This window comes from Arvicola amphibius, chromosome 1, assembly GCF_903992535.2.
Source record: "Arvicola amphibius chromosome 1, mArvAmp1.2, whole genome shotgun sequence".
In the NCBI taxonomy this organism is placed as follows: Eukaryota; Metazoa; Chordata; class Mammalia; order Rodentia; family Cricetidae; genus Arvicola; species Arvicola amphibius.
The window spans coordinates 153,420,663-153,448,464 of record NC_052047.1 but is presented as its reverse complement, the minus strand read 5'-3'; the positions used below and the strand labels follow the sequence as shown (position 1 = coordinate 153,448,464).

At 51.5% G+C, this 27,802-nt stretch overlaps 2 protein-coding genes across 3 annotated transcripts; one reads left to right on the top strand and one right to left on the bottom strand.

The window, feature by feature from the left end:
* Nucleotides 1-5: 5 nt before the first annotated feature.
* Tmem132a (transmembrane protein 132A) lies at nt 6-11,758 on the top strand. 2 transcript variants are annotated; one of them, XM_038335269.1, is made up of 11 exons: nt 6-223; nt 2,544-2,758; nt 3,057-3,275; nt 3,937-4,268; nt 5,453-5,602; nt 5,929-6,124; nt 6,219-6,362; nt 7,733-7,935; nt 9,197-9,470; nt 9,808-9,999; nt 10,414-11,758. In XM_038335269.1, exons 1-11 carry the CDS (start codon nt 115-117, stop codon nt 11,455-11,457), a joined length of 3,078 nt encoding a protein of 1,025 aa, XP_038191197.1. In that variant the 5' UTR covers nt 6-114; the 3' UTR covers nt 11,458-11,758. The 2 variants fall into 2 exon arrangements, with proteins under 2 accessions (XP_038191197.1, XP_038191188.1); XM_038335260.1 differs by having other exon boundaries at nt 5,926-6,124.
* Nucleotides 11,658-27,576, bottom strand: Slc15a3 (solute carrier family 15 member 3). Its single transcript, XM_038335279.1, has 8 exons — nt 26,743-27,576; nt 21,300-21,577; nt 17,011-17,158; nt 15,558-15,668; nt 14,890-15,058; nt 13,824-13,982; nt 12,247-12,402; nt 11,658-11,937 (listed from the first exon to the last, which is right to left on the bottom strand). The coding sequence occupies exons 1-8, from the start codon at nt 27,298-27,300 to the stop codon at nt 11,783-11,785; spliced, it is 1,734 nt and encodes a 577-aa protein (XP_038191207.1). The 5' UTR covers nt 27,301-27,576; the 3' UTR covers nt 11,658-11,782.
* Nucleotides 27,577-27,802: the final 226 nt, after the last annotated feature.

Genomic DNA, 27,802 nt, shown 5'->3' with positions numbered 1-27,802 from the left:
AGCCGCGGGCGGGCGCAGGGAACTGGCTGGCAAGAGGGGCCCGCGCGGAGCAGGCGCGTGAGATGCGGGGCCGGAAAGCAGGCACCTGAGCCGCGCGCTTGGAACCCGCCTTCGATGGAAAGGATGCGCGCCTCGATGGCTGGATGCGCGGCTGCGGCCCCTCGGGGGCCCTATGGTGCCTGGCTCTGCCTCCTGGTGGCCCTCGCCCTGGAAGTCATGAGAGGTCAGTGGGAAGGGAGGGGAGGAGTGACCCGGCTCGGCTGAGGCCGTGAGCCAGTGATGTGCCCTCAAGTCTTTGGGCCCTGGAACTAAAACCCAGAGTGATGTTCTGGAGAGGTCCAACCTTGGGAAACCGATTCCCAGCCAGCTGCTCTTCTGCCTTCTTCCCTGTGCATCATCTGGATGCGCCTACCTGGGTCTAAAGTCTTCTTTCTTCCATCCTCACCTGCCCGGTCCCAACTCCTCAGCGATCCTCCTCTCCAGCTCCAGCGTCTAACCTGCTGCCCTGCTTCCCGGTGCACCCCCGCCCCCAACCTGCTTTTCTAACCTCCACCAGCCCGCCCGCCAGTCCCAGGAATGCAAAACAGCACCTTTGCCTGGGGTCCGAGAGATGTGCGTCTCTCTTTCCCTGTCCCAAGGAGATCTCTGACCTTGGAGTCTTCAGGGAGAGTCCCAGCCTTGCTTTTCCGAGCTTTTGTGGGTGTACCCATCACTGGGTAAGGGGCAGCAGCTACCTCGTGCCTGACATGAGCTGGGGCTGTAAGGTGGAAGATGCTATGGAAGACTGGGAGATGGTGAAGCATTCTCTATCCTCCTGCCCCCATCAAGAGAGCTGGACTCCCAGTGATGGGAGACCATGGGAGTCCGTGGGAGTTGGGCTCCTGAGCATCTTGTAATTATGGAAGCAGTGAATTAGAAGGTGGACTGGAGCCACTCCAGGGGTCAGCAGTCACTCACTTGTTACCCTTAGGGTTATGGGAGTGATGATGGTGATGCTGGGGAAGGGTGTCCCCCCATCCCAACCACCACCACCATCCCAGCTCTACTGTGGGGCCGAGAGGGAGCTGGTTCTAGAACTTCTTTCAGACACATGCTCCCCACCCTGCAGACCCAGTGGGAGCCCTAATAACCTCTCCAGAAAGGGGAGGGAGGAAAGCTTTGTCAACCATTCTGCTCACCAACAATATCACTTCCCGTGGGATTCTACGGCAGTTTACAAAGCCCTCCCCTGCTCACAGGTCACGAAATACTCCCACCCCCTCTACTGCTGAGGATACCTAGGCTTCAAGATGTTGATTACTGGCCAGTCTTTCATGGTGTACAGCTAGGAAAGAACGTCAGCTCCCTGGGCTCCCCGGAAGCCTCTCCAGGGAGAGATGAGGGAATTCCAGAATGAGTAAGACAGATTCTGTGGTTTGTCAGAAGGCTAATTCAGAAGAGGCAGCAGATCCAGGCATATTGTCTGTACTTGTGGATCCAGGTAGTCTGGACCACGGGAGAATTATTCCCTATCAGAACAGCAGCAGCAAGCAGAGCCGGAACAAGGGGTCTAGCGAGGGGCACAGACTGAATGACCACAGAAGGCTTCCTTGAGCAAGCAGCATTTGCTCTTGGCCCTGAGGAGGGTGGTGACACTGTTTAGGAGTGAAGCTCACATGGCATAATGGTGTTGCATTGGATAGAAAGGCTGGGTAGCTTGGTGGTGAATCCCTTACTGGCCTCTCAGGTCCATCTTAAGAGATCCTTAGGTAGGAGAACCCTTACAGATCATTTTCCAAACCCATCAAGTAGAGTTTGTCATAGTAGAACTTAATCCACAGAACTGTGTGAGAACAGAAAGAGTTAATACATGTAAAGTTGAATCTGTGTGGGGTTAAGTGCTTACTCTTTAGGGATTATAGGACAAATCAATACAGCCTTAGTGGGTTTTGTGATTGAGTATTCCATCTCCTCGGGTTTGTGATTCCCACTCTTGGTTAGTGCCAGTAGCCTCATGGACCTCCTTGGTATTCTCCCCAAGTCTCATTCCAGCTGGGGCAGAGAAGAAGGGATCAAGTTTGGAAGTTTGGTGTGGGTGTGCCGTGGCAATAGGTAAAATTGGAGGTGATGTCCAATTACACCAAAGGACTCAGACACAAAACGTCCCTATTTCTACAAAGCTCAGCTCAGAACTATCTTTCACTGAATAGACCCCAGTGCAGGAGTCCTGCCCTTAATGTCGTGGTATCTGAGGCAGACAGGTAGTAGGCACATGTAGGGGAGACACTGAAAAGCCTCTGTTGGAGAGAAAGGCAATGTCTCTGGAAGGCAGAAGGATCTGTAGGGAAGTTTACTTCCAAACTCTGACTCTCAAACTGCCTTTGTGAGGCTCCCTGTACCTCAGTCCCCTCATCTGTGAAATGGGATTATTCCTCTACATCTGGGACATGGTACTTTTGTAGCCCATTTCTCCCTCTCCTACGCAGCCCCACAGTGAGGATGGCGCTCGGCTCAACCTCTGCTTGCTCCAAAACCATCCCATACCTACCCCCATTCTTCTTCAGTTGGCAGTAACCAAGACGCCGGGGACCCCATCTACTTGCCAGTGGCCCTGGAACTCCTGGATGCCCCTGAGCATTTCCGTGTGCAGCAGGTGGGCCACTACCCACCTGCCAACTCTTCTCTGGGCTCCCGCTCTGAGACCTTTCTGCTCCTGCAGCCCTGGCCCAGGGCACAGCCACTTCTTCGGGCCTCCTACCCACCTTTTGCCACTCAGCAGGTAAGGATAGGGCCCAGTGACTTCCAGGCAAATGAGACTCATGAGTTCTGCTGTCTGGGGTTCTGGGGCTCTTCTCGTTCTTCTATTTAAGCGTTAACCAGACCTATTCTCGCTTAACTAATGAAATCAGGCAAGATTTGGTATGTCAGGGGGGTATGGCAATAGACAGCTTTACCCATTCTTCCCACGGGAAGACTGAGGCCCTTAATCTCCTTTCGTGCTAAGATCCCGTCTGTGGCTATCATGTTATCTGCCTTTCCACCCCACCCTGCAGTTGAGCAGCCTCGTTCTTTTCCAGGTGGTCCCTCCTAGGGTCACTGAGCCCCACCGGCGACCTGTCCCTTGGGATGTGAGGGCTGTTTCAGTGGAAGCAGCTGTGACTCCAGCAGAGCCTTATGCCCGTGTCCTCTTCCACCTTAAAGGGCAGGATTGGCCGCCAGGACCTGGCAGCTTGCCCTGCGCCCGACTACACGCCACGCACCCTGCAGGCACTGCCCACCAAGCCTGCCGCTTCCAGGTGAGTGTTTCTGCTGCTGTGCCATACAGGTGTGGTGCCAGGGTGGAGAGGAAAGAACTCTACTGCAGTCTGGGAAGTCTAGGGCATGAGCCCCCCGGCTCTGTTTTGGGTCCTGATAGCCCTAGGAGAGGTTCCTTTAAGAATTTCAGTCCATGGTGCATGACTTTGGGCACATAATTTAATCCCTCTGAGGCTCAGTTTTTCTCATCTGTAAAATAGACTAACAATAGTTCCCACCAATAGGAACTGGAAAAGAAATAAATGAGCCAAATGTAAGAATCCCTGTAACAGAGCCATCAATCTTTGTGTGTGGAAACTCAAACTTTTGTGGGTTCTACTTCTACTATTGTGGAGTTAGGCCCAAAGACCCACAGGCGATCTGTTTCTTGCTCTGATATTCTGAGCTCTAGGCAGGTCCTGGATGTGGTCAAGATTGTCCCATTTTGCTACAAGTCTGTCCTGGAGATCAGAAGCGTGACCTACAGAGTATTATTCTACACGCTAGACCTGGTGGGTCCCAAGATTATTGTGGCACATGGCAAACCTCCTTGGTTCTGCCTTTCATAGACCTCTCCAGCTTAGGTTTCTCTGCAAGGGAGTAAAGCCTCCTTCCCACCCTGCCCAGGGCCAACCACAACCTCTGCCTTTGTTGTGTTTGCAGCCATCCCTGGGTGCTTGCGTGGTGGAACTGCAGTTCCCGTCTCACTGGTTCTCCCAAAGTGCCACCACAAGGGCTGAACTGGCCTACACGCTGGAGCCTGCAGGCGAGGGACCTGGGGGCTGCGGCCTTGGCACAGAGGAAGAACCCGGGGAGCAGGCTCTCCCAGTGGGTGGTGTGGAGCTGCACCCAGCCGACCCCCCACAGTACCAGGAGGTACCTCTGGATGAAGCAGTCACTTTGCGGGCACCCGATGTGCCCATGCGGCCTGGCCAGCTCTTCACCGCCACCCTCCTGCTTCGACACAACTTCACGGCCAGTCTTCTTACCCTTCGGTGAGCACTGGGACCTCACGGGCGGAGGAGGGGATAGGAACTTGAGTGTGAAGACAATAGGTATCCATTTCTCCTGCAGTCCTCGCTGGAGCTCTTGGCCTCTTCAAACCATGAGGTCTGCATAAATGTTCCCAGCAGAGAGTTGTAAGACCCTGTGATGATCACAGCCCAGAAGTGGGAAGCTTCCACGGGACTTTATGTCTTGTGGTAGATGAAGTAGGAGAGGCGTGGGGCCCGAGAAGTGTAGTGTCCAGTGCTGGGGTATGCTCAAATGCTGACGATACAGGTATCTATGGGGATCGACCACCCACAGGGTCCTCTGCTTGCTACTGTGGTTGTGGGGGGCTGGCGCTTTGGACAAAGCCTACTCCTGCACAGCAACATTCTATATGTCCTTGTCTGTAGGACGTTAAACCAAAGCATCCTCCACCCCAGTCAGTGAAACTGACAAGGATCTGTAGTTTCACTTTTCCCCCACCCTAGGGTGGGTATACGGGAGTCCTACCCAACGTGTCTTCCTACGCGTCATGCCCACTCAGGCTCACTCATCCGCTGAGTCCACAGATATTACAGTACCAGTCCTGTGTCTCCACACCAGAGTGGCACAGAGGTGGAAGGCCCAGCGCCCATCTGTACCAAGGACTCAGAGGGAGGGCATGAACTAGATTAAATAGCACGGGAGGGGGTGTGGCTGAAGGAAGTGCCCTGAGAACTTGGGTCCGTGGGCAGAGTAAGGGAGAAAGCCATTTACTAACACCTACAAGAAATCGTGTTTGGGAAGAAAGGCAGACTAGACTGTAGGTGCAGTCTGAGCAAAGGCCTGGGGTCATGACTATGTGCTGGGCTGGGGAGGGACAATTCTTGGTGTGGCGCAAGCCCAGAATGTATGGAGAGATGGAGAGATGTCACTGCCCCTGTTGAGGCTGAGCGAGGACCTGGAGGTTCTGGAATGCCAGCTTGTGGGCAGTAGAGTGGCCTTTCGGGGGGGTGGGGGGTGGTAGAGGAAGGAACGTGATGTGACCTGTCTTGAAGTGAGGTCCTTCTGAGAGAGATAGTAAGAAATTCCAGGTGGAGGAAAGCCAGCCAGGAAACTGACATCTTCAGCTCTTTGTCTGCCTTTCCACCCTTCCCCGTAACCTGCAGCTCAGTCTTTATCTCCACCAAAACCCATCTGCTCTTTGCAGGATCAAGGTAAAGAAAGGGCTGCAGGTGACTGCTGCCCGTCCAGCCCAGCCCGCCGTCTGGACTGCTAAGTTAGACCGCTTCAAGGGCTCAAAGCACCACACCAGCCTGATCACCTGTCACCGCGCTGGGCCTGCAGGACCAGATTCCAGGTGGGCACAAAAGAGAGTTCTAGTCCTAGAATGCTAGAGAACAGGTGTGGAGGGCCAGTGGATGCCCCCCGCCCTCAGTGAGCATTTGGGGCTATAAATCAGTGGCTCTGTGGTTCTTAAGAGGGGCCAGGAGGCCAAGTTGGGCTCTGTAGCCAGGATGGAGGTTTAGGCTCTGTCACTTTGCACTGTAATCTTAGGAGAGCTGCATGGTCTCTGTGCCTTAATCTTCTTGTCAATCAAATGGGGATAACTATAGAGACTGCTTATGAACATAGATGATAACTGGCATCTGGCCAACACTCAGCTCTTCTCTCTTCTGCCAGCAGTCCCCTTGAACTGTCTGAGTTCCTGTGGGTGGACTTCGCGGTGGAGAATAGCACTGGTGGGGGTGTGGCAGTCACTCGCCCAGTCACGTGGCAGCTGGAATACCCAGGTCAGGCCCCCGAAGCAGAGAAAGACAAAATGGTCTGGGAGATCCTGGTGTCTGAGCGGGATATCAGAGCCCTCATCCCCCTGGCCAAGGTAAGAGGCTAACATCTGGGCCCAGACCCATAGAAGCCTGATCCCAGAAACCCCGGGTGAGAACTCTGAAACTAAATGACCCTTGCACCCGCAGGCCGAGGAGCTGGTGAACACAGCTCCATTGACAGGAGTGCCCCAGCGCATCCCGGTGCGGCTTGTCACTGTGGACAGTGGGGGAGCTCTGGAAGAGGTGACAGAGCACATTGGTTGTGAGTCAGCCAACACTCAGGTCCTGCAGGTGAGTGGCAGCGCCCATCTGTGTGAGCATAGGCAGCGAGATGCGTAGCTTTGTTCCTTCCTGTAGTACCTCTCCAAGAGAATGGCTTCTCAAGCACAAACTTCATGTTCAGGGCTGTGTGACGTCACCCTTTTTTTTTTTTTTTTTTTTTGTCCCAATCATCTGTCTAGTAAAGTGTAACTAAAGTTAAAAGTGCTAACTCTGAAAGTTCGGCCTTAAGCTTATTCCCACATTCATTGTCTGTCGTCCATTTCGGCCCCGGACAGGGAGCTGAGCTGGAATAATGCATGTCCCTTGAAGTCAGGACATTTTTGTAAAGACCTGCGTTAGTTCTTTTTCTCACTGCTGTGACAAAATCCCTGAGGAAGGTGACTTCAGGAAGGAGGAGTTTGCTCAAGGCTACAGGTTCGGAGCTTGAGGCAGCTGGTCACGTGGCACTGTTGTCAGGAAGCAGAGAGCGAAATACTGGTGCTGAGAAAAAAGGATTTCTCCTTTTTATTCGGAGGTGGTGGGCGGGGGACGAGGCAGGGGACCCAGCCCATGGTTGCTGCCCATTCTTAGGATGTGGTTTCTCTTCTCAGTGAACTCAATCTAGAAATTCCCTCACAGACATGTCTAGAGGTTTGTCTCCTAAGGAGTTCTTGATCTTGTCAAGTTGACAATATGAATCATCGCAGCCCTTCTTTGATATAAACTAGCTGTGTGGTTATGTGCAAGTCTCTTAGCCTCTCCAAGCCCCTGGTCCCTCAACTCTAACATATTAGGCTGTTGGAAGAGTTAAAAGTCTCTAAGACAGTATCCAGCAGATAGCAAGAATTGAAGCATCAGCAGTTACTGCTCTTATCGTTTGATGAAGATTATCATAATAATCACTGTTGTAATGACCTGTGAGTTTAAGAGGGTAGACAGCTTTCTTCATCTTGAGGTCTTAATGAGGATGCACTGACCTAGATCCCAGGCAGCAGGAACAGCACCCTGGGGGCCCCTGGGTAGGTGGACCTGTCTTGCCCTTCAGCCTTCACCCACTTAGCTGTATCTGGTTGTTAGATACCTCCAGCACCAATGTCTGAGACTGGTACTGAGGGGCTAACAGTGACACCTCTGTCCTGATCATGCTAGGAGGAAGGCTGTGTGTGTAAATGGCCCAGCTCATCTGCTGGAGAAGCCAAAGTATGGTCCAGTACCTCTGGGGTGGATTTTAGCACAGCAAAATATCTAGACTAAGAACAGCCACTATCCAGGCCACCACAACACACATTTCTATGCCATACAGAATTGAATCTGAGTTGTAGCCCTACTTATGGTTAGAGCAGGTGATGCCATCTTACTGCCTGTTCTTCGTGTCTCGGTCCATCTCTGCTGTTCCATAGGTATCTGAGGCCTGTGACGCCGTGTTCGTGGCTGGCCAGGAGAGTCGGGGTGCCAAGGGAGTGCGGGTGGACTTCTGGTGGCGCCGACTGCGGGCCTCACTGAGGCTGACCGTGTGGGCTCCACTGCTGCCCTTGCACATTGAGCTGACAGACTCGACTCTGGAGCAGATCCGAGGCTGGCGGGTCCCAGGCCCAGCGGAAGGGTGAGTGCCAGCCTGCAGGAGCCATAGGACTTGGTGACTTCCTTCGGGGCCTGAGGATACACAGTGAGCACCTCCATGGACCCAGGCTGGGGTCTGAAACACTGTGCACTTAAGAATCGGGTTTATTTGGCTCCCCGTTAAAAGCACAGCCCATTCTGCTGGGGCAGCTATAGTGACAGGGGTTTAGACAGCTGGACAGGCCACATTGCATTCCAAGTCAGGAGGCAGAGGGATGGACACTGGTGTTCAGCTCACTTTCTCCTTTTTCTCAGTACTGGGACCCAAGCTGATGGGATGGCACTGCCCATAGTTAGTTAGGGCTGGTCTTCCCACCTTGGTTACCCTATTACAAAGCTGCCTCACAGGCTGGAGAGATGGCTCAGCAGTTTGGAGCTCTGCTTGCTCTTTTGGGAGACCCGGGTTCAGTTCCCAGCACCCACATGGCAGTTCACAGCTGTCTGTAATCCAGTTCCAGGGGACCTGACACCTCACACAGACATGCATGCAGACAGGGTACCCATACACATAAAATAAAAATAACTTATTAAGGAAAAAAATTACCCCACTGTCGTGCCCAGAGATTTGTCCCATAGATGATCCTGGATTTTGTCAGGTTGATGATATTAGCCGTCACCTACCTTTGACCACCAGAACGCTGGGCACTGTAGTTCAACTGGCAGCCTCCATAGCCCCTCTCCCCCAGCTTCCTTGTTGGCTATAATACATACGAATTATTTTTGCTCAGTTTTCTGTCCATCCTTCTCCAGCTCCACACTCCATCCCTGAGAATGTTCACTACTCTACCCCAAAGCCTTGAATGGCCTGCACTCTGTAAAAATGAACTATACTGGGTAATGAGGAGGCTCACCAGACCTTGAGGGCAAGGATGAGGTGCCTAGGCCTCTCAAAGTAAGGTAGCTTTCATGCCCTGTAGAAACGGAGTTGTCACCCATTGCCTTGTCACCTTCCCACTCCAGAGGTATCCAACTGCATAGATAGGCACATTTTACCTGTCAACATGCAACATGGGGACCTGAACAGAAAGACTTGGGTATTCAGGACAAAGTTTGAAGAACATGAGGCATACACCAGTCAGGCGCCTCTGGTTACTATTCTTGCTTTGTCATTTGTGCAAACTGAGGCATTAAGCTTCAATTTAGAACCTCTAGATGGGTGGCTGGTTAGGGCCTGGCTGGGTTTGGAGTTTGGGCACGGCGTGGTCTCCAGTGGGCGGGCCCATCACTGATGCTCCGCCCTGCAGACAGCCTGAACCTGAGGCTGCTGCTGAAGAGGCAGAGCGGCGCTCCCGCGGCTGTCGCCTGCAGTACCAGAGAGCTGGTGTGCGCTTCCTGGTACCTTTTGTGGCCCATCCGCTGGACGGTGGCCGCCGCCTCACTCACCTACTCGGCCCTGACTGGCTGCTGGATGTGACTCACCTCGTGGCAGCCCACGCCCATGTGCAAGATCCTCGCATAGCCTCTTTGGAAGGCGGCCGCATCCTAGTGGGACGGGAGCCTGGAGTCACCTCTATTGAGGTGAGTCACCAAAGGGGATGCTAAAGAGCAAGACTCCGCCCCCTTTCCACAAGGTGCCCCGTGTCCCCAGAATGTTCCTGGTTAGGTATGAAGACTGTAGTAGGGGTTGGGAAGACAGGTCTAGGAGGGCTAGGAGGCTGAGTGAGAATGGAGTTCTCTGCAGGAAGTGTGGCAGGTGTGAAGGACGAGGGGATAGGGTGTGTGGGGAGAGGCCACCAGAAGGGCCCTGTCCTCTGCTGTTGATTGGAGTTTATTAGTGTATTAGAGTATAGAGATGCTGGGAGACTGTGCAGGATACCCCACCCAAACCCAACTTTCATTTGCTTCCCACTCTTAGGTTCGTTCCCCGCTTTCTGACTCCATCCTGGGGGAGCAGGCACTGGCTGTGACAGACGACAAGGTCTCAATGCTGGAGCTGCGAGTGCAGCCCGTGATGGGCATCTCACTGGCTTTGAGCCGAGGCACATCCCACCCTGGGGAGGTCACAGCCATGTGCTGGGCCCAGTCAGCTCTTCCAGCCCCAAAGCAGGTGATGGCTGGGGATCAGGGAGCATGGTCAACAGCTATTGATGGGGGCTGATGGTGGAGGAGGAGGGGAGGAAGTAGGTCCTGGTACTTGGACCCCTTACTCTAGGGTTTTCAAAATAAGGACTACTTCCCTTGAGGTAGTGAGTTCTCTGTGGCTGGAAGTGGTCCAGCAGAGATTGGCTGGAGCATGGCATTGGGAGGTTCACTAGGCTCTCTTAAGGACTCAGACTCCTGGGCTTAGTGGCAGACAGGTGATTGACACGCGTCCCCTCTCTCCCTGTGTTTTGTCCATTTGCCTGTGTCTCTTGTTTCCTCCGTGCTTTTTCTTCCGTGTGGCCTGTCACTGTGGGAGTGGTTTGTGTGTGCATGCGTGCGTGCCCTCGCGTGTCTCTGCCTGTGTCTGTGTGCCCTGCAGGAGGTGGCCCTCTCCCTGTGGCTGTCCTTCTCTGACCACACTTTGGCCCCTGCCGAGCTCTACGACCGCAGTGACCTGGGACTGTCGGTCTCAGCTGAGGAGCCCAGTGCCGTCCTCCCGGCTGAAGAGCAGGGAGCCCAACTTGGTGTGGTGGTGAGTGGGGTGGGTGCCGAAGGGCTGCCCCTACACGTGGCTCTGCACCCACCCGAACCGTGTCGCCGGGGCCGCCACCGTGTGCCCCTGGCCTCAGGTACTGCCTGGCTGGGGCTGCCCCCTCTGCCCACACCAGCGCCTGCCCTTCCATCCAGTCCCGCCCGGAGTCCACCATTCACAGAAGCCACTGTGGGGGGAAAGCGGCGGGTAGCAGGTGGTATGGGGGGCCATGTGGATGTCAGAGGCAAGTTTGAGCGGGCAGAAGAAGAAGCTGGGAAGGAAGAGGATGAGGCCAAAGAAGAGGAAGAAGACGAGGAAGAGATGGTGCCTGCCCCTCAGCGTGTCACCGACCTAGAGCTGGGGATGTATGCTCTGCTGGGTATCTTCTGTCTTGCCATCCTCATCTTTCTGGTCAATGGTGTAGTCTTTGTGTTGCGCTACCAGCGCAAAGAGCCTCCCGACAGCGCTACGGACCCTTCCTCCCCCCAGCCCCATAACTGGGTCTGGCTGGGCACCAATCAGGAGGAACTGAGTCGTCAGCTGGACCGATGCTCCTCCCCGGGCCCACCCAAGGGGGAGGGAGGATGCCCCTGTGAAAGTGGGGCAGGAGGGGATGCCTCAACTGTGGCCCCCAGTGCTTCAGAGGGCACCGTTGGCTCCTCAAGCACCCTGGCCCGCAAAGACGCTGGGGGACGTCGAAAGAGAGTAGAGTTTGTGACATTTGCACCAGCACCCCCAGCCCAGCCGCCCGAGGAGCCTGTAGGGGCCCCGGCTGTACAGTCCATCCTGGTGGCAGGTGAGGAGGATATCCGCTGGGTGTGCGAAGACATGGGCCTGAAGGACCCGGAGGAGCTTCGTAACTACATGGAGAGGATCCGAGGCAGCTCTTGACCACTCCCTGGCCTGCCATGGTACAGCTTCAGCCACCAACCCAGGCAGTGGGACCAGTGGGATGTTTGACTGGACTTCTTACCTGGGCCTCATGCTCATCCTCTGGTGCTTGTTGATCCGAGTCCCCTGCTGGGACCCCTTGGGGACACGAACCCAGGTCCCCTCCACCCCACCCCTTGTCGTGGACCATGGTCAAGAGGGAGGGTGCATGCCCCTTATTTATGGGAACCACTCCATTCTAATGTTGGGTACAGAATAAATGAGAAGAGAATGGGCGCAGCTGGTATTGCCATGGCACTGTCTCTCCGGGTAGGTGGAGCTGGATTCAGCCCCTGAGCCTGCTGGATATACTCTGGGAGGCTGGGTTCTGACGAGTCCTCTCATAGTGACCAGCAATCCAGAGAAACAGGACAGCTGTGACAGCCTGAATGCCGGCCAGCAGGAAGAAGTAAAGGTCCATCTGGCAATTGTTGATGTTCCCTGAGGACAGGAAGGCTGACATGTGGGTGGGGAGGGACTAAAGCCACACACCTGTGGGTGTGGTCTGAGAGCACTGGGTAGAGAGCCTGATATTGTAACTCCCCAGGTGTCTCTCAGTGTATCGCCTATTCCTTTATTTGGAGACTTGAACCAAACACCAGGGGAGAAAGTGACCACTTAGCAGTCAGTAATGGCTGAGTTCCGGAAGCGGGAAGGTGCCTCTGAGGGCCACTGAGTCTAAAGCATGACTGTTCATCCCATCCCTACACTGCCCTCCGTGCCTTCTCCTGGGGGTTCCCTCTCACTCACCATAGTCCTTGGGGCAGTGCATCCAGCCCCCAGGCAAGGACAGTAGGGCCACCAGGCCAGAGCCCAATAGTGAGCCTACCCCCGAAAGGCAGAAGAAAATGCCCATGATGGCACCCTGCATGGAGCGTGGAGCTTCTGAGTAGGCAAACTCCAGACCTGTGGGAAAAAGAAGGAAGGGACTTGGGCTGGAGAGATGGACCCCACTGCTAACCTCCCAGTGTCGGGGAGTCACATTATCCTGCTCTTTTCCAAACCTCTATCCTAACTCCCTTGGACAGTGTGTCCCCATGACTGACAGCGTCTGCATGCCTGTGACATGACACATTCTATCTGCCCTTCTCATCCACGTCTGATGGAGCACCTCCCCCTGGACATTATGAACGCTACCCAGAGCTCTGACTAGTCTCCTTCCTCCTGGGCACCCCAGTGATGGGGTCTGTGTGACCTCTTAGCAGCTGCTTCGGCTTTTCCTCAGCCATTTTCTGTGCCGACCTTCCACACCACCACCAAATCGTTTTCATTCAGCATCTGAAATAGTTCCCAACCATTGGCCTCCCTTCCTGTCTCTTCTGTCCTGGGCCCTGACCTCATCACCCACACATGGCTGAGTGGGTCTCTGGAACTTTTGTTTGTTTTTGTGAGACAGGGTTTCTCTATAGCCCGGCTGTCCTGGAACTCACTCTGTAGGCCAGGCTGGCCTCAAATTCAGAGTTCCGCCTGCCTCTGTTAGGATTAAAGGCGTGTGCCACAACTGCCCGCTCTCTGGAACTTCTTGGAGGCCTCCATTTCCTATAGAACTGATGGGAGGATCGAAGGGTGGCCTCGGAAAACTCCCTCATCCAGGCTCAGCCATTGGCCCCACTGTGACTGTCCTCCCCACAATCCCCTCTCCAGCCCTTGCTCCCCACCACACCCTCCATCCCTGGCTCATGCTGGTCCCATTTCCTCACCCCTCCCCACCTTACAGTCCAGCCACACTCTCCAGTCCCCAGTCCAAGACTGGTGGTTTTTTGTTTGCAACTTAAATTCACAGGGTCAGTTTTATCAAGGCCTAGAATTCCCTCCACAGCCGAGTGGGAGAGCCTACCCAACTCTTGTAATTTTGGCTTCCTGACTAATGTGTATGTGTGTGAGAGAGAGTGTGAGTGTGTGTATGTGTGTGTGTGTGTGTGTGTGTGTGTGCATGCATGTGTCCATGCACACACTATAGGACACAGTGCTGAGTTCCAGAAGGGAAGAGCACCCAACCCAGGGGATTTTCGAAGAAAGGGGCAGAAGGAACAATGACTACAAAGGCAGAATCCACAGCACAGGGGACATATGGAAAGCGCCTTTTAGCCTCCAACTCCCCGGGGTCTTGCAATGGGCTGGCTCAAGCCTGAACCCAGTGCTAGAAAGTCCCTCGACCTCACGACCTCACGACGTCACCGGAACAGAGGCAGACCTCATTCGGCATCACCGCTGCCCTCCATACAGAAGCCAGAATGCTATGCTGATGGTTCCTCCTGGTCTAGAGGGACATTCACCCAAGCAGAGCTCAACACCAGTTTAAGAGCTGGGGAGGGAATCCAGAATACCTGGGATGCTGGCAAAAATCTCACTGATGCCGATGAGCAGGTACTGGGGGATTTGCCACCAGATAGACAGTGGTGCCGCGTAGTACAAGTCCTTCCCAATCAACTGAGGCACTGTCTGGTTGCCTTTGATGTACCTTAGGCGCTCTTTCTCCAGGATTCCTGGAGAGTTGTGGGGAGCAAAAGAGTACAGTCAGACCACCCCAGGCAGTTTAGAGCCTGAGTTCCAATTTTTTTTTTTTTTTTTTTTTTTTTTTTTTTTTTTTTTTTGCTTTGGCCACTAGGAAGCTCAGCTAGGTTTTTTATTTCACAGGAGTTCTTATTAATCTGGAGTCTGTTATGACATTCTTTGCAAATGAGGAAAGTGAAATTTAGATTGAGCAACAGCCTACAACCACACAGGTAATAAGCAGTTGGGACTGAATCTTTGTCCCAGTCTATCTGGTTTTCAGCTGGCCTACTTTCCATCAGATCACATGACTCCTCCGGGGCAAGGTTAGGCATTATGGTAGTGTTTCCAACCCGGCCTTAGTTTTGTTGTCTTCTCCCCTTCAATACCTGGGAGACCTCTTGGCCCTGGTGAACGAATCACAAGCACATAGGCATTTGCATTCAAACCCTAGCTCTCCCACACTGGCTTGTTGTGAAAACCTGGGCAACTCACCTAGCCTTTTGGAGACTCCATCCCCTTACCCAAGAGGCAATAAAACCCCTGAGATTACTGAGGGTGTAATAAGACAAAATTAAATTAGATAGCCACATCTAGTTTGTGCTGCACATGAACCAATAAGACAGTGCTCATTTAGCTTTAATTTCTTCAGCCTCTACTTATCTATCATCCATCTATCTTTCTTCCTTCCTTCCTTCCTTCCTTCCTTTCTTCCTTCCTTCCTTTCTATCTATCTATCTTAGTTTTCAGACAGTCTCATGCAGCTCAGGTTGGCCTTGAACCTTCCTGAGAGCCAAGGACTATAAGTGTGCACCATTACACCCAGAGACATGTACTCCCTTATACTGTGCGTCTTGAAGGCAGACTCCTAACTCAAGGTCTGAATGATGTACCACGCACCTGCTGCAATGATCGAAGTAAACCCAAAGAACATGCCCAGGGCCATCTTCTGCAGAGCTGACGGCAGCAGCTTACACCGCAGCAGTAGAGGATCAATCAAGTGGTCCTTGACCGGGACCAGAACCAGTACCACCACAACATTGGCCAGCAGGAGCCAGGCTTCTGGGATCTGCGTGGGAGGGGCCCAGGAGACAGGTTGGCAGAGCAGAAAGAGCTCTGGGCTGGACCATGCCCCTGAGTAACCCAGGGCTAGTGCTCCTGTCCCACCTCCATCCCCCAGGGTTCACAAGTCTTCTCAGCTGTGTAACTAAGGGACAGGATTATATCAGGGAAGGCAAAGTTCTTCCTTGGTACACAACTTTCCATCATGAGCGCAGCGTGGAAAGGGTCCCAGGGAAATAGTGGGAAGGCAGATAGAATAGGGCCCCGTGTGTGCACTGGGAGGTGAGCAGCAGCATGTCAGGGTGGGGGACACCAAGCCTGAGGTCCTGTGGGCAACTGGTCGTGCTGTGAGAGGGACTGGATATTACACACGTTCCTCCATCCTGCTGGTTATTTTCTTGTGTCCTAAGCATGCCACATCACTGAGGGGCTGGGGGTGGGGTGTAGGCAGTTCTCACAGGATGCTCCCAGCCTGGCTGGGGCTGACCATACACCTACTCCCTTACCCTGTAGCTACTGTTCTCTGCACTCAGAGCCAAGGAGCTATTGGTAGGGTTGGTCCGGAAGATGTTGGGGATATGAAGGTGAAGACCTTGCAGGACATAGGTGGACTGCATCTGTGGAGAGATGGAGGCAGGTTGAGTTAGAGCTGGTCACTGGACCTCTGGCTCCAGAAGGCTTTGGGGCAGGTATTCCTCAGCAGTATCCCTGGGCAGCTGGCCCTTCCCCCAGGCAGGAAAAGGCACTCCCAATCCACTTCATATTGAGAGTCAGCCTTGGTGATGAGGTTTTCTGATGTCCTTAGGCTATGAGCAATAACCATAGACATATCCCAGAGCCTGGCTGCAGCTGCTCAGATGACCTTCCTGTTGTGTCTCCATGCCTTACACAGGGTGGGTATGGATAAGTGTTCAGTGAAATGGGGGAATAATGACATGACTGTCTCCGTTGGGAGTTGTTGTCTGACACTGAAGCCAAGCTGAGTCCTGAAGATTGACACAGCATGGCTTTGGACACAGCCGCTGAAAGGAACAGGTTTGGTAGCCCTGCCCCTTGCTATACCAGACATTGGTACTCTAGCTGTCACGAAGTGGAGGGGTTCCAGGAGACTCCTGGCAGGGGACCAGACCAGGGGTTGTTCTGGGGTCACCCAGGGCAGCAGCTACTTGTTAGCCACTGTCAATATCCTGACAGCTGGTATGGACATCTTCACTGTGTTCCTGTATCTTATGGGACAGTCTGTGCCACCCTAGGGTAACAGGCTACGATCCTATCTTAGGCTTTCTCCATCCAACAAGAGGGTGTGAGAAGCAATGGCCTTGTTACATGGGGGTGAGGGTTGGGAATGGAATAGGCTGTGGGAGATTTGTACACTATGTGAAAATGTAGTGCTGTGATTGGTGTAATGAAAAGCTGAACAGCCAATAGCTAGGCAGGAGGTATAGGCGGGACTTCCAGGCAGAGAGAGAACTCTGGGAAGAAGGCAGAGTCGCCAGTGAGAGGCAGAGAAAGCAGCATGGCAATATGGGGAGGATAAGGTAACAAGCCACACAAAAGAATGTAGATTAAAATAAATGGGTTAATTTAAGTTATAAGAGCTAGTGGGACAAGCCTAAGCTAAGGCCAAGCTTTCATTATTAATACTAAATCTCTGTGTTGTTATTTGTGAGTTGGAGGTCCAAAGAAAAATCCAACTACAGGATTAAGTTGCTGCCCTGGCTCCACACATGTGAAAATGCATGCACACATATATGGTGCACATACATAACTCATATGCACATTAAGTCTATGTACACATGCACATGTGCACACACATGGACACATACACATGTATATGCATGTACACACACACACATACACCATTACCCTGGGGAGGTAATACCGCAGGTATTTACAGCAAAGGCTGAGCCTATGAGGGGCTGGGATGCCAGGCCCCAGATCAGAAGGTGGGGTGCCTACCTGGAAATATACCATCCAGTAAGGCACGAGGGTCACCATCACAGGCAGGAGCTTCACCAGCACCTGGAAGTTTGCCATGTCTTCTTGTGGTGAAGGACCCCGTGGGTGAGACCTCTGGTCAGGCAGCAGAAGGGCACCTTCAGAGTCTCTGTAAGGCCACAGGAGAGAAACAAAAAGACAGCCACAACTCAGCTCTCTCTAGCACTAAAGTCACCCTTTCTACCTCAGCCATCCTCCTTCCAGGATCCCCATTGAGGGGCCAATAAGATGACTCAGCTGGCAAAGGCATTTGCCTTTAATCTCAGTTTAATTCCCAGGGTCCACACAGTGGATGGAGAGAACCAGTTCCCAGATTCCCGAGGATCTTAGCCATTCCTCCCCTCCATTTATACCGTAAGGACCTCCACACCAACTCCATCACCCTTCCCGTCACCCCACTAGTGATGATGTCATCAATGCCACCCAAACTATCACGAGTGGCCATCAGACTTACACCACTCTCAAGCTATAAACAGCTTTTGGGTTTGGGGGAAGGAGAGTAAACCCAGAGAGGGAGGAAAGCAGAGTTTTCAGGGATTTTGTTTTTGTTTTTGACTTGTGGCATCCATTTGTCATGAGAACCACAGGAGTCCCAACACAATCTAACTCAGTCTCCCACAGATTTGATGCACCCCAACTCCCTTGCTGCTGACCCAGGTCTAACCTCAGGGAACTTAGTAGTGAGCTGGAGAGTGGAGAGAGAGGCGGAGATGGAAGGACCATCACCAGGAGACCAGATAGTCTGACCAGCACTCCGACCTTTACCCTTTACCCTCAAGCTTTCTGAACCTTTCTCATCCAAAAGCCCTAAGCTGTCCCCTGAGACTCCAAAAGGAAAATGTCCAGCTGGTCTTCTTCAGGGACAGCTGCCATGAACTCCCCGCTCCCAGCAATCAGTGCTGTTCCTCAACAGTGCTGTGATCTGTTTCTCTTGCCAGATCCAGCCTGGCATTGTGACTCTACTCAACAGAGAGAGACTGATGTGATGCCATGCTTTGTAAAACCTGCGAACCTTAAGAAAACCCACAGCTGCTTCTGCCACCCACCTTCTAGAACATTCCTCCTTGGAATGCTCCTTTTTCCCATCCCAGACACCATCCCTGAGAAGTACAAGTTACAGATGAGGCCACGGGAAGGAGGCCAAGGGAAGGGGGGGACTTAGGTTTCTACCATCAGTCCCAGCTGAGCTCTGAGCTCACCATCTCCTATCACCGTGTGAGAATGTGCTAGAATCTAGCCCTTTAAAGCTCCCAAGTAACCTGGAGATGTTGAGAGCAGCAGAAGACACGCCCCGCTAACCGTAGTTGCCCACAGCATTTGAAAGAGAATGAAAAGCTGGTGCTTGAGTGGAAAGTTGCGGCGTGGTTTGTGAGGCAGTAACGGCTAATTAAAACCACCAGACTCCTCGGCACCTGTAACTTCACGGACTGACCTCCAGCAACCCAGCAGGCTGGGGAAGAAGGCTGGCGCATCACCCTTTTCTCGAGATTCCACTGACCCCGGCTGGATGTGGGCCCAGCCTGGAACTAGAGATAGATTTGCTTGGAACAAGTGGTAATTTTATGCAATAAAATTTATTTCAACTGTAAATAATGAAATTATTAAATCTGAGGAAAATGGATGGAACTGGAAAGCATCATACTGAGTGAGGTAACCTAGGCCCAGACAAATGCTTCATGATCTTTGTCATAGGTGAATCCCACCTGCTAACTATTGCATATGTGTATGTATATATGAGTGTGTTTAGATGTTAGGAAACTAGAAAGGGGACTGGGAGAGAATTTAAAAGAAGAGGCTTTAATGAGAGGTTAGGAAGGGTAATAGAACACGTGATAGGAAGGGAGAAGAGGGGCTAGAAGGGTACAGTAAGGAGTGGGGTCAGGGAGATGAGGAAGGGGGAAGGATGTATGAAAACGCCAGAAGGAAACCTGCTCTGCTGTTTTGTAAGCTAATTTAAAAAGAGATTGGAGCCAGATGGTGGTGATCCACACCTTTAATTCTGCACTCAGGAATCAGAGGCAGGTGGATCTCTGCTGTCAAGGCCAGCCTGGTCTACAAAGTGAGTTCCAAGCCAGCCAGGGCTGCACAGAGAAACCCAGAGACTGGAGGTACAACAAGGGGAATAGGTTAAGGCATTTGCCACCAAGTCTGATGACCTGAGTTTGATCCCTGGGCCCCACATGGTAGAAGGAAGAACTGACTATCACAAATTGTCCTATAATCTCTATATGCATGTTGTAAGCAGACACACACACACACACACACACACACACACACGTTGTGGGATAATTTGATCACACTCTGATACTCCCGATAACTGCCAATAAAGTTTACCTTGAATCCTTGAATCAGAGGGCAGAGTTAGCTACTATCTGACCAGAACCAGCCATAGAGGTTTTAGAGAACCCAGAACATAGAGAGACACAGAAAGTAGGAGGGAGGGGTTTAAAGAGATTCACAGTCCTTTTGGATGGAGGAAGGAGAGAGAGAGGTCACTGGTCACTTCTCTGATACTTCTCTGATCAATCAGGTTTTTACCCCGATATCTGACTCCCAAATTTTATTTAATAATACAACAATATAAGTAATCGTTTCACACACACACACACACACACACACACAAACTACATTCAAAAATCAGACCAGATGGAACGGACAGAAGTAGACTACCAATCATTTCCAAGGACACTTGGAATCAGTTTCTCTCAGGTATGAGCTCATGAGATAGGGAGCCATGAAATTACTTTCTGAAGACTATTTCACCTGATAACAGGGTTGTTTATTTTGGAATAATTAGATCAGGTATGGCTACACCTCTGACCTTTGCTCTTCGTCTTTTGTCCTGAGACTATCTGATCCTTTTCTTGTCCAAAAGTGTCATCCTCTGAGACTCAAGAAAGGAAATAATGCCAGTGTAGTCCTCTCCAATGTGCAGTTCCTATCTTGGGGAGCATCACTGTGGCCATCACATTACCACCCGTCCTGGTTGTCACCATAAGGCCCACCAGCAGTGTTTGTTTTTACTACCAATCCCATCATGCATCCCCACTGCTGCCGCCAAGACCGTCACTGTGCTCTGCATTTTCTTTTCCTTCTTAAAATTGTGAATGTGTGTGTGTGTGAGTGTGTGTGTGTGTGTGTGAGAGAGAGAGAGAGAGAGAGAGAAAGAGAGAGAGAGAGAGAATGCTTCTGTGCTCAGTTCACGTGTGCATGTGTCTCTGTTAGCTTCAATTGCCAACTTCTTCACACAGCTTAGAGTCACCTGAAGAAGGGAGTCTCAACCGGGGGGTTGTCCAGTTAAGATTGGCCATGGTGTCTATGGGAATTATCTTGATTTTTAATTGATGTAGGAGGACCCAGCTCACTGTGGTGGGAACCATTCTCTAGGCAGGTTCTATAAAAAAAAAAAAAAAAGCCTACACAGCCTGGGCGAGCCTCAAGCAGTGTTAGCAGTGTTCCTTAATGGTTTCTGCTTCAAGTTCCTGCCTTGACTTTCTTGAGCGACAGACTGTAACCTGTAAGCCAAAATAAGCCCCTTTCTCCTCTGAGCTGCTTTTGATCGCTGTGCTTGTTACAGCAACAGAATGAGATTGGAACAGTGTGTGCTGCACGTTCCTGGGTAGGCTGGAGGTGCACTGAGTGTCTTTCTTAATTCCTTCTCCCTATTAACATGGTTTTAAATGTGTGTGTGTGTGCGTGTGCGTGTGCGCGTGTGTGTGTGTGTGTGTGTGCAGGTGCCCATGTATGCATGTGCATGTAGAGGCCAGAGAATAACCTTGGGTATCATTTTTAGGAATGCTATCTGCCGTCTTTAAGATGATCTCTCATTGGCCTGTAGCTCACAAATTAGGCTAGACAGGATGTTAAGCAATTCCCAGGGACTCACCTGTCTCTACCTCCCCAGTGCTGAGATTGTAGCTCTGTGCCACCATGAAGGGCATTTTTCTATTGGGGCTAGGGATGAAACTCAGGTCCTAGTACTTTTAAGGCAAGCTTTACTGACTGGGCCATCCCCACAGCCCAGTTCTTATGATTTCTAATTAGAAGATCATCAGTAATACCACTGCCACCATCACCCCACACCACTGCCACCTGCACCAGCAGCACCCCCGTCATTTTCACCTTAACCACCGTCCTTAGACACCTGGAGGGCAGGTTCTCATCAGTGCCACCCCTCAAACAGAACCCAAAGCCCAACAAGCTGCATCTGGCTTTCCCCAGGGGGCTTGGCAGCCTTTACCCTCTGTTACCTGGAAGGATGCCGGGGACAGCAGTTTTGGAAGGCAAGCTTCAGCATAGATGACACTTGGCTGCCTGTTGGGGGCTTGGTGATGAAGACAGGGGTGGCAAAGAGGAAAATGAAGAATGCCAGGCCTACAAGGCCCACGATGATCCCGTAGCCCCATAGGAAGCTGATGTTCTGCTCAATGAAGGCCACCACCAACAGGGACAGTACAGCACCCAAGTTGATGCTCCAGTAGAACCAGTTGAAGAAGCGGCGGGTGGCATCCCGTCCGAGATCCATCACCTGCCATCCAGCCAGAGATGAGAGTGAGGGAGGACACAGGAAGTCCTCTATACTCATACATCCCTCAGGGATGCTTCTGGGGTCAGCAAATAAGCATATTCCTAATCTCTGATTACTAAATATATATTCAATAAATATCCACTAAATGAATAATGAATATACTTTTTCATGTATGTGGTGTGCATATGTTTGCATGTATGTTTGTATGTATGTAGGTATACATGTCCAGGGGTGCACATACACATATGGAGGTTTGAGGTCAGATGTATCAATTACTCTTGCACCTTATTCAGTGAGGCAGGGTCTCTCAGTCAAACCCAGAGTTCATCAATATGGCTCATCTCCCTAGCCAGGTTGTTCTGGGGATCCCATCTCTGTTGTTTAAGACAAGAATTATAGGCAGGCCACCAAGTCCACTTGGCATTCTGTGTGGGTTCTGGGAACCCAAACTCTGGTCTTCATGCTGGCACAGTAAGCAAGTCAATTGCTGAACAACCTCTCCAGTCCATGCAAACATACGCCCTTCTCTTGAGAGCCAGTTAACGATGGAAACACTTTTACCCAGATGTTTTTATATGCTCATGACACAAATTGTTTTTTACTGCCACCAACTAGGCCATGCAGCAGATGTCTTCAGGGCCATTTTGTTCACTTCTGGTTGATTTATCCCTTTGTCTTTGAACAGCCCGTGCTGTGCGTTGCTTTCATAATCAGCAAAATGTCCATAAAAGTCTCTGTTCATTCCACACTATTAAACGTGATGAATGCCTACCACTGAAAGATTAGACCGAGACTGGTTAAGAATTTTCTCTGAAGATCGAGTTGCAGACTGAGTATTGCATGGAGCTTACCCCTTCTGATGTGCTAACCTCCCTTCTATGCGTGGCCAGACAAAGAAGGAGAAATAGGAGGTGGGTGGAGGTGGTTCTAGGTGCAAGCTCTGACCTTATGAAAGAAATCTTTCTCAGGCCCCCTGGCAAGGGCAGATCTCATCCCAGGAGTTAGGTCACTCTACATATAGTAGACCCTCTACTCTGTCCTGCTGTCTCTGGCTAGCTGCATTGGCCTCACTCCCATTCCCAGACCATGGCCCCTAGATTCTGATTCAGCAGCTCAGTAGGAAGGCCCAGGCCTTCTTTCTGAAAAGCCAGAAGAACTGGGGGGGTGCTTCTTAAATGACTCTCTACATTCTTGTTTGTGCACATGTGTGTGCATGTGTGTGTGTGCATTTGTGTGCAAGTATACTGAGGTTTATCAATGTGTGTGTATGTGTGCATGTGTGTATGTGCATGCGTGCATGTGCATACATGCATGTATTGCTAGGGTTTATCTACATGTGTGTGCACTGGGGTGACAGGCATGTGTGTTCACACTGTGCTTTTTTAAAAAACTTATTTCTTTTTATGCGCATTAGTGTTTTGCCTGCATTTATGTCTGTGTGAGGGTGTCAGATCCCTTAGAATTGAGTTATAGACAGTTGTAAGCTGCCATGTGGGTGCTGGGAATTGAACCCAGGTCTTCAGGAAGAGCAGTCGGTGTTCTTAACCTCAGAGCCATTTCTCCAGACCTCACATTGTGCTTTTTACAGGTTGTTGGGATCTCACTCAGGTCTTCATGCTTTCGTAGCGTGTACTCTTACCCGTTTACCCTCTGCCTTCCATGCTGAAGATCCAAGTAAGGGCCTCAAACACGCTACACATATCTCTGCCACTGAGACACATCTCCAGCACTCTTTGACTTTTATTTTGAAACAGACTCTCATTAAGTTGTGGAGTCTGACCTTGAATTTACTCTGTGGCTTCTGCAGAACTTGCCATCCTCCTTCCTAAACCTCCCAAATAGCTGGGATTCCGAGTCTGTGGTACCAGGCTGGCTGACAGTCATCTTTCAACAACCACCAAATCTTAGGATTCATCACCATCCTTCCAACACGGAATACATATTCCACTTACTAAGAGGATTCTCCCACGCTTTCCTTGCAGCTGTTGTGCTGAAAAAGCAAAAAAAATGTTTTCCCCCTTATCCAAATGTAAAATTATAATTCATACAGATGTGCTTAAAATTGCACTGCCTTTGGGATTCTCCCTTGGAGAAGGAAGGAGGGGCACTGCCATGTCAGCTTACTGGGAATCCTTGCCTGGACCGTCAAGCAGAAAATTGAATACACCCCATTATGAACAGCTACTTCCATTTATTAATTGGAAGTAAGCACAGATGACAAGTGTAACTGGAAGGGGCCGGCCAGGCAGCCCATGCGGGATATAAATGAGTCCTTCCAGAGTAAGCGAATGCCGTGTGGAGAATGATGGATGGCCCTTCCTGAAATCAGCAACTCTGCTAAACTTGCAGCACCTATGCATGGTTCTTTCCCAGATGGTGCCAAGCTCCGCATATCCCTAGACCGACTACCTAACCTCCTGAATGTTGCAGCAGCCTGTCCTGTGCTCTGGCACACCCAATCCTGTGGCCCCACCCATATTTCCACCGCAGTAGAGCCATTTTTCTTTGTTTGTTTGTTTTGTTTCTGTTTTTTGAGACAGGGTTTCTCAGTGTAACCTTGGCTGTCCTGGAAATCACTCTGTAGACCAGGCTGGCCTCGAACTCAGGGATTCACCTGCCTCTGCCTCCTGACTGCTGGGATTAAAGGAGTGTGCCACCATCATCACCTGGCCAGTAGAACCATCTTTAAAGAACTCAAATCCAGTAAAGTCTACCCTGCCTCAAGCTAATCCAGTGTCTCTACACTATCCTGGGAAGCAGGATACCAAGACAGTAAAAATTATGGGGACAGGAAAGGAGCCCTCAACCCAAAGTCTGCTTTGAAGCCACTCACCAGCTGAGAATCAAGAATTCCAGCACAATGAATGGTTGTTGTGATGGTTGCCAACATAGAAACAGTATACATCTTATGGACAGTGATTTTATGTCGAAATATCAATGCCCGAGTTGAAGAGACAGCTCACTGAGTAAAAGCTACAGATGTCACAGGAGGCTCAGTGATCTGGCCTCTGGGCAACCAGTTCTGCCGTCAGAAGGAAAGAGAGAAGAGGTGCTTGGTGCCTGAGGCCCTTGAAGGTGAATTGATGAGAGATCAGAAACAGAGATGGCCTCCTTTAGGGAATTTTCATAGGCTTGGTCTAAGAATCCCAAACTGCTAGTGGCAGAGTTCTCTGAGCTGACAGAGCTGTCCTCTGACCTGAGCTTTAATGGGGCTGAATCTCGATCAAGAGGAACTGCCCAAATTTGCATGGCTCTCATTTGCGTAGGTGATATTGCGCAATCAGACGTTCTATACACAGCAGCTTGTGTAACCTTCCAGAACTGTACGCTACCAATCTGGGCTGCCTTCCCTCACGGGGGCGCAAATCACATGCCAGGAAATGCCCATAAGGAGACTCCCCTAACCAAATGGAGACCCACATACCATCACCCTGTACTGTAGGTGGCATACCATCTACTCCCCTGCCAGCTGTTCTTCGCAACACACTCAGTATCAACAAACCACCCTTTATATTCTCTTTTGTAGAATAAGCTTGTTCCTTGCCTGCCAGCCCTCTGTAATAGCTGGCCACCACTATCTACACCAGGGTTGCAGGGCAGCTGGGAGTGGGTAAGCAGTGGGATGTCAATAAAAGGATGAAGTTAGTAGAAGATGGGACATTCTTTTTGGCAAGTATTGGGAATCTACTGGTCAACACCAAATGGGAGAGAGAGAAGAATGCCTGAGGTTCAAGCTGTCTATAAACACCTGTATCTCCAGTTCCAAGGGACCCGACACATGCTGCTGACCTCTACTATGCATTTGCTGACACATGTGCACATATGCTTGCAAACACACACACACATACACACACACACACAAACAAATACAATACTTGTTACTAAAAAGGGCACTCCTCGGCAAGTACACCGGTTACTGTGAGGTGCCAGGCTGTGGATACCAACTGAAAGACATACCATTTGGAAACTGCCTGACTTAAGAGTGCTGTCTGAGGAAAACAGAATGAATTAGAGAGAAAGTATGATTCACCCAGTGGCCTGATCACACTGTCAGCATTACTGGTCCCTCTGCGCATCCTTGCCTTCCCCACGCCTGTCTATGACTGTTTCTGCATTCTGCCTGTGATCATGCCACTGTGTTTTAATAATATTCTCTCCTAGTTTATTTTATTATCAACGGTACTATTTGTGCATAGCTACCAAAAGAGGACCATGGCAGCAAGACTTTAAGTTCGTCATTTAGCAAGTATTTATTTTCTGGTTTTGTTTTCCCTGTATGCCACCTCATGTCCCAGGGGAATGCCAAGGACCAAAGTCGAGGTATATTTTTGGCTGCCCCTCTGCTGAGGGGCACATGTGAGATCTGAATATGTGTGCCCACTGCCTCTGGTGTTGCTGGGTGAGAAGGGCCTGACTGGCTCCTGCACCAGCCTCCAAGTCCCAACCATACATTAGGATTCAGTACAGGGTTCAAGCTGGGACCTGAGGCTCAGAGGCCTCACCAGCCCTCCTGCTGCTCTCTGTCATCTGAGAGAAGATGAGAGACTCCAATACTACCCACGCCTGGTGAAGGTAAGAAGGCCAAGTTAAAACATGGAAAGCCACCGCAGCTAGGCATGGCGGCTCACAGCTGAAATCCCAACACGTAGCAGTCTGAGCCAGGAGGAGAGGCATCAGCCAACCCGGGTTACTTAATGAATTCTAGACCAGGCTGGTGAGACCTTGTGTCAAAATAAGACAGACAGACAGACAGACACACACACACACACACACACACACACACACACACACACACACACCACTGGGGCAGGCATAGTGGCACACCAGCATTTGGGAGGTGGAGGCAGTAGGTTCAGGAGTTTAAGGTCCTCCACAGCTGCACATTTGGAGGCCAGCCTGGAACTCTGAGAACCTGTCTTTAAAAAAAAAAAATCAAAGGCACTTGGCCTGAGGCTTGGGGCATGGCTTAGAGGTGGGAGCTATGTCTAATCTTACTAAAGATTGCATGACGGTTTTGAGAGCAAGCAGCTCTTCTGTTTTTATATAAGGAAACTGGTGTCGAGAGGGGAAGTGGTTTGTCTGAAGTCACTCTGGAGGCTAGAACCTCCAGCTCAGGATCTCCATTGTCCTTGGGCCTCCATGGCACAATGCCTCTGGCTACTCACCTGGTCAGCTCCGAACGAAGTGAGGTTGCTCCTGACAGAGCTGGCAGCCAGCGCCAGGAGCAGCAGCACCAAGTAGAGGGTGGTGGCGCAGTAGGGACTGGACCAGGAACCTGGGCAGTCTGTGGATGGACACGCGGGTTCCAGCGGCGACAAGGGCATCTCTCCGCAGAAGGATCTGCGGCCATCGTAGGTGATGGTAGTAAGCAACAAGCCCGAGGCAGCCAGGTAGAGTACCAGGCTGAGCGAGATGGTGAGAAAACGGCCCAGGTACACATCAGCCAGCCAGCCTCCCACAGGAGACAGCAGGTAGGAGGCGCCCAGGAAGAGGAGTGTGGCCCTCGACGCCTGCTCGCCCTCCCAATTGAAGTTCAAGCTGTTGAGGTAGAGCACAAGATTGGAGGTGACGCCAAAGAAGGCAGCGCGTTCCAGCATCTCCACCAGCAGCACCGCGGCGGCCGCTGTCCTTCTCCATCGTCGGGGACCCCTCGGGCCTCGAGCCACCAGCGGTCGCCGCTCCTCAGACCTGCTTGGCTGCTCCTGAGCTCGAGGTGTGGACATCGTGGGCCTCCTGTCTCGGTGACCCAGAGCCTCTCCACTACTGCCTTCTCTCCTAAGCCAATTGCCCTCTCTTCTCCTCTTTTCCCCCTCAGGTCCCTCTCCTTGCTACCCGGATTAGATGGCCACCTTAATTCTCCACTCCCCTTCCACTCCCTAGTTCTTGTTCATCTCTGCCCCAGCCAGTGCTTCTACCCCTTCGTCTCCTCCTCTCCCTCCTCCACCGCGGCCTTGTCTATCCCCGCACGCTATCACACCCCCCACCTCCACACTCCACTTCTCTAACCTTCCCCTCCTTCCGGCTAGTCCACCCCTGCTCCCACCTCCCCTGCTGCCTTTTCTCAACTGTTGTCCCTTTCTCTTATGACACCTGAGCCTCAATGCCTCCCCCACGGGTCCTGCAACCGCCTCCTCCACACCCCTCTGCGCTTCACTGCCTCCCTTCCTCCCCCCAGCCTCTTCTGTCTTTTCCTCCCAGCTCAGACTGTCCCTCTCTCCTTCTTAA